The sequence below is a fragment of the Brassica oleracea genome, chromosome C9, assembly GCF_000695525.1.
Source record: "Brassica oleracea var. oleracea cultivar TO1000 chromosome C9, BOL, whole genome shotgun sequence".
Lineage (NCBI taxonomy): Eukaryota > Viridiplantae > Streptophyta > Magnoliopsida > Brassicales > Brassicaceae > Brassica > Brassica oleracea.
The window spans coordinates 30,232,269-30,238,128 of NC_027756.1; the positions used below are offsets into that span (position 1 = coordinate 30,232,269).

Sequence of the window (5,860 nt, forward strand, 5' to 3'; positions counted from 1 at the left end):
GTTGGGGCTAATCCCTCATAACCTATTTAAATCCTAAAATCTAACAATGAAACTACCCAAACATTGCCAAGCAATTCATGAAAACAATTAGGTAAGAAAACTTCATTAGAATAGTAAATAGATATTAATGGAGTTCCAATCACAAATTATAACTTTGGATCTTCTCTCCAATCTATCAAAATCCTAAAAACCTTTGCTGATAATAATAAAACTAGAAACACAAGAAAGCACCCCTTTTGCCTCTAACATGGTGGCAAAGCTTATATAATTAGGTTAAAACTCGTCAGGGGTAATCTTGTAAATTGGTGAAGACTTGGGCTTCAAGTCGGCTGTGACCAAACGGGCTTTCTGCGCGCTTCACTGTCGATCAGAACATCGATCGATATTTGTTCCTCAATATCGACCGATGGTTGAGCTCGTTGGTCATCTCAGGTGCTTGTTCCAAATATCTCCAAAATGCTCCAAAATCATCACATATCTCCAAATCACTCCTGATCTTATAAATATAATAAATAGACTCTATAATATAATAATAAGTAGTAAAAAAACCTATAAATCATGGGTGAAAGTGGGTGAAATCCATGGTCTATCAGTCCCGAGCCTGGGCGCATGTGAAATGGGAGGAAGACGTCGCAAGCCGGGCCAAGGCCCAGCAGAAGCACGACCAGAAATTGTCCAGGGAGATGAAAAGCGATCGCGAGGAGGGATCTCATCCTAAATCTGCCAAGGAGTCAAATAACAAGAGCATGGGCATATACCAGAATCGCCCTCTCGACGGAGCCGAAGGAATGGTCGTGACAACAGCGCCCGATATTTCTCACCTGTCAATATGAAAGCCTGATCTAGTCAACTTCTAAGGCAGATGGGCCAACAGGTCAAGTGGCGTCAGAAGATGAAGACCTCCGACTCTAATCGGAATCCAAATCTGTGGTGCGACGTCCACAGTGACCATGGTAAAAAAACAGAACACTACGTCGCCCTAAGGATAGAGGTCAACGAGCTTCTTAGGAAAGGACACCTCAAAGAATTCATTTCCAATAAGGCTAAGAACCTCTTGAATAAAGACACCGCCAATCAGCCCACCGAAGCAGTTCTTGCCTCGCCACCGCGCTAGGATAGAGTAATTCTTGTCATCTCAGGCGGCTCAGAAATAAGCGGAACAGACACGCAGACGCCTTGGTCATATCACTCACTGTAGCGAACTGCCTAGTGAAACGAATACTGGTGGACAACGGAAGCTCCAGTAACATTATCTTCCAGACCGCATACGACGACCTGAGGCTGGAGGAAAAGGCGCTGACGCGAAAGGTCACCCCGCTCATAGGCTTCAGCAGAGAAGTCAAGCAAACTACCGGAGAAGTCATTCTCCCGGTGTACGCTGGAGGGGTCAACATGGCAACCAAGTTTTTGGTCGTTGATTGCATGTCCTCTTACATCATGATACTAGGACGGCCTTGGATCAATGACATGGGAGCCATCCCTTCCACACTCCACCAGTCGACCAAGTTCCCTACTCCCTGGGGCATCAATACGATGAGGGGAGATTAGGAGAACTCCCGATCCTGCCACCAGACCACCCCGAAGGGAAAAACTCAAGTCTTATAGCAATTACAGAAAAAGTTTTCGGCCCCACACATGGAGAAGCTGGAAGTCGAGGAAATGGATAAGGTACCAATGGTAGAAGGAGACCCGGTACGAAATCTTAAGGTGGGGTCCAAATTCACAAAAGGGTTAAGGAGAAGATTGATTGACTTCCTGCGATCTAACTCAGACTGCTTCGCCTTGTCCCATGAGGACATGCCCGGGATCGACCCCGAGATCATCATGCATAAGCTGCAAGTGGATCCTCAGCTTGTTCGACAGAAGAGGAGGAACTTCCCCGTAGTAAGGGACGAGATCATCAACGAAGAAGTCAGAAACCTGCTTGACGTCGGGTTCATACGAGAAGTACAGTACCCATAATGGTTAGCCAACGTGGTGGTGGTAAAGAAGAAGAACTGGAAATGACGAGTCTGCATCGACTTCACAGACCTCAACAAATCATGTCCAAAGGATCTATTTCCCTTACCTCACATCAACAAGCTGGTGGACGCCACAGCAGGTCACCAACTGATGTGCTTCATGGACGTGTTCTCCGGCTATAACCAGATCCTCATGCATCCGGAGGACCAGGAGAAAACCTTGTTCATGACATCCAGGGGGATCTACTGTTATAAGGTCATGCCGTTTGGCCTTAAGAACGCCGGTTCAACCTACCAGAGACTTGTTAGCATGATGTTCGCCGACCAAATTGGATAGACCATGGGGGTTTATATCGATGATATGCTGGTCAAGTCCCTGGAGGCAGAAGACAATATCTCGCATCTACAAAAAGCTTTCACCACTCTGAGGAGAAACAATATGAAGCTTAACCCTGCAAAGTGTTCGTTCGGCGTCTCCTCCAGAAAATTCATCGGATATATAGTCATCAACCGGGGCATTGAAGCTAATCCAAAGCAAATAAGAGCAATCCAGGCGATTCCGTCTCCCCATAACGTAAAGGAGGTGTAGAGATTGACATGCATAATGGCCACCTTGAGTAGATTCATCTCAAGGTTGTCTGAAAAATCGCATGCCTTCTTCGAGGCTCTAAAGGATCCTAAGGATTTCCAATGGACCTATTGGGGAAAATACTCAGGTATTGAATTTCTCCAGACCCCAGGCAGGACACCGGCCTCTGGATCCCCGCTGGAAGGAACCCCGGTTCCCAGGATCCCCGCTGGAAGGAACCCCGGTTCTCACTAAGAAGTACTCCGGGTCCGGTCCCCAGGACCACCCCCTTCCCCCGGGAAAATGGAAACCTTCCGATAAAGAGAACCTTCCATATTTCCGAATATGGAAGAGTTTAACCTACTCCAACCCTTAAGCAAGGGATCGACACTTCGAGACTTATAAATTTGAGCTAGGCGGCTAGAACTAGGGTTCTTACTCAAAACTGTTGTAGTTCCAGCTCTGTGATCTAATAAAACGTCTCTTTCTACTATCTTAGCTGCAAATCAATACAAATACCAGCCTTGTCAATCGTTCTGTGGTACTCAAAAAGATCCTACACAAAAATCCCCTAACAGATTGGCGCTAGAAGGAGGGGAGTAATCTAAACTACGCGATAATGGCGGTGGACGAGAAGGATGATCTACCCGAAGCTACCCAGAGAGAAGCTCCAAAGGCAAATCGATGATCTGCAAGGTCAAGTAACCGGGTTGCATAGAGCTCGGGAAGAGACCAATCTCGAGCTTTCCTCGGAGTTCCAGATCCTGAAGGAAAATCTCAACGAACACTCCAAGCAACTGGAGCAGAGGGCCGAGAAGCTCAGCCAGCTCGAATCGGAGAATCTTACCCTCCGAGACGAGAACCAAGCCCTCAACATGGCAAGTAACAAGAAACGTCGATTCCAGACTCAGGTTCGCCCTATACTGACTCTGGAGACACCTAATTCCGAGACAGGCGCGAATTTCCCAACTACGGCGCCGGGAGGAGACGCATCAACGCGCGAAAAGGCCAAGGATGCTCAGACCTACGACATGGAGGACAGGGACTCGGAGCCCGAACATGATAAAGAAGCATCAGACGGAGCAGCGAGAGCGGAGTCTCCTATGATCGCTCACCTTCACCAGATGTTCTCCGAGAGGCTCGACGCCATGCAGTCCATGGTACAGAGACTCCTGGGGGTAGCTCCCCCCATCCGGAAGAGCAATCCCGACTCCTACGCCGATACTCCCTTCACGAATGAGATCACCTTGATCGAGATGCCCATGAAGTTCTCTTTCCGCAGCATAAAGGCCTACGACAGCACCACTGATCTGGACGACCATGTCGCCCAATACAGACAAAGGATGCTCGCCATAGCACTCCGAAAGGGGTCGCGCGAAGCTACCTTGTGCAAAGGTTTTGGCTCCACTCTGACCGGACCCGCTCTGCAATGGTACATCAACTTACCCTCCAGCTCCATAGCTTCCTTCGCGGTTCTCAGCGATAAGTTCGTGGAACAATTCGCCAGAAGCAGGGACCTGGAGAAAACCTCCGACTGCCTCTACGAAATCCTCCAGCACCGAGCGGAACCACTGCGAGGCTACATAGCCCGCTTCAATCAAGAGAAGGTAGCTATCCCCGAATGCAGTATCCCCACTGCTATCTCTGCTTTCAAGAGAGGCCTGCTCCCCGACAGAGACCTCTACAAGGAGCTGACCAAATATCATTGCAAAACCATGGAAGACGTCCTATCTCGAGCCTGGGCACAGGAAAAATGGGAGGAAGACGTCACCAGCCGTGCCAAAGAGCAACAAAAGCAAGATTCCAAGACGATCAGATCAGACCGAACCGAGCGAGACGAGAAACCCTCACAAAGACCAGCTACGGACTCCGGAAATCGAAACCGGGGCAGATACCAGAACCGGCCGATCGAGAAGGCAGAAGGGATGGCAGTGTCCGCGTGGCTAGACATCTCTCACCTCTCAGTATCGAGGCCAAAGCTGGTCAATGTTCTGAGGCAGATGGGCCAAGAGGTTAAGTGGTCTCAGAAGATGAAAGCACCCGACTCTTTCTGGAACCCTGGTTTATGGTGCGACTTCCACCGAGACCACGGTCACAAAACGGAGGACTGCGTCGCACTAAATATAGAGGTCAACGAGCTACTTAGGAAAGGACACCTCAGGAAGTTACTTTCCGAGAAGGCCAAGAGCCATATAAGAAAGGAGACAATGGGTAATCCCACTGAAGCTGCTCCCGTCTCGCCACCGCGATAGGACCGAGTGATCCATGTCATTTCGGGCGGTTCAGAAATCAGCGGCATAAGCCATGCAGGTGTGAAGAAAAGCACCTGGAACGCCAAGCACGGCCTAGAGGCAGCCAAGCCAAAACGCCTGCTCCTAGGAACAGACGAGATAAGCTTCGCGGCCAAGGAGCAGGAGAAAGTTCTCACTCCGCATCACGACGCCCTAGTTATCTCGCTCACTGTAGCGAACTGCCTGGTAAAAAGGATACTGGTAGATAATGGAAGCTCTGGTAACATCATCTTCCAGGCAGCATACAAGGACCTGGGGCTGGAGGAAAGCGCTCTAACTCGGAGGATAACCCCCCTTATAGGGTTAAGCGGGGAAGTCAAAGAAACCGCCGGGGAGATAACCCTCCCCCTATACGCTGAAGGAATCAACAGGTCAGCCAAGTTCCTCCTTGTCGATTGCGACTCGTCTTACAACATGATCCTAGGACGGCCTTGGATTCACGGAATGGGGCCCGTCCCCTCGACTTTCACCAAATGGTGAAATTCCCTACACCCTGGGGCATAAAGGCGATCAGAGGGGATCATGAATATTCCCGCTTCTGCTACCAAACCACGCTGAAAGGAAAGACCAAGGTCTTATAGCAATTACAGAGCAAGTCTCCGGCTCATCACACCGAGGAACCAGAGGTAGAGGAAATGGATGACGTGCCATTAACCAAAGGAGATCAGACCTGACATCTCAAGTTCGGTTCCAAACTGACCGAAGGATTGAGAAGAAGACTGATAGACTTCCTCAGGTCTAACTCTGACTGCTTCGCTTAGTCCCACGGAGATATGCTTGGGATCGATCCAGAAATTATCATGCAGAAGCTGCAGGTGGACCCCCTACATCAACCCGTCATACAAAAGAGAAGGAAGTTTGCCCCCGAAAGAGACGCGATCATCAACTCTGAAGTCAAGGGCCAGCTTGGCGCGGGGTTCATTCGTAAGGTGCAGTACCCAGAGTGGCTAGCCAACGTCGTCGTGGTCAAGAAACAGAACGGGAAGTGGAGAGTCTGCATCGACTTCACGGATATCAACAAATCATGTCCAAAGGATCCC

At 49.4% G+C, this 5,860-nt stretch overlaps 1 protein-coding gene across 1 annotated transcript; it reads left to right on the top strand.

Annotated features, from left to right (window-relative positions):
- Positions 1–3,404: 3,404 nt before the first annotated feature.
- On the top strand, positions 3,405–5,300 carry LOC106314770. The gene is made up of 4 exons (XM_013752594.1): positions 3,405–4,015; positions 4,157–4,740; positions 4,816–5,006; positions 5,058–5,300. Exons 1-4 carry the CDS (start codon positions 3,405–3,407, stop codon positions 5,298–5,300), a joined length of 1,629 nt encoding a protein of 542 aa, XP_013608048.1.
- The last annotated feature ends 560 nt before the right edge of the window (positions 5,301–5,860 follow it).

Excerpts from the sequence above, each read along its gene's own strand:
- LOC106314770 (XM_013752594.1), top strand. The coding sequence starts at position 3,405 with ATGGCAAGTAACAAGAAACGTCGATTCCAGACTCAGGTTCGCCCTATA. Across the intron at positions 4,016-4,156 it reads TTCGCGGTTCTCAGCGATAA|TATCCCCACTGCTATCTCTG; the intron begins GTTCGTGGAACA and ends CCCCGAATGCAG. Across the intron at positions 4,741-4,815 it reads TATAAGAAAGGAGACAATGG|AAATCAGCGGCATAAGCCAT; the intron begins GTAATCCCACTG and ends CGGGCGGTTCAG.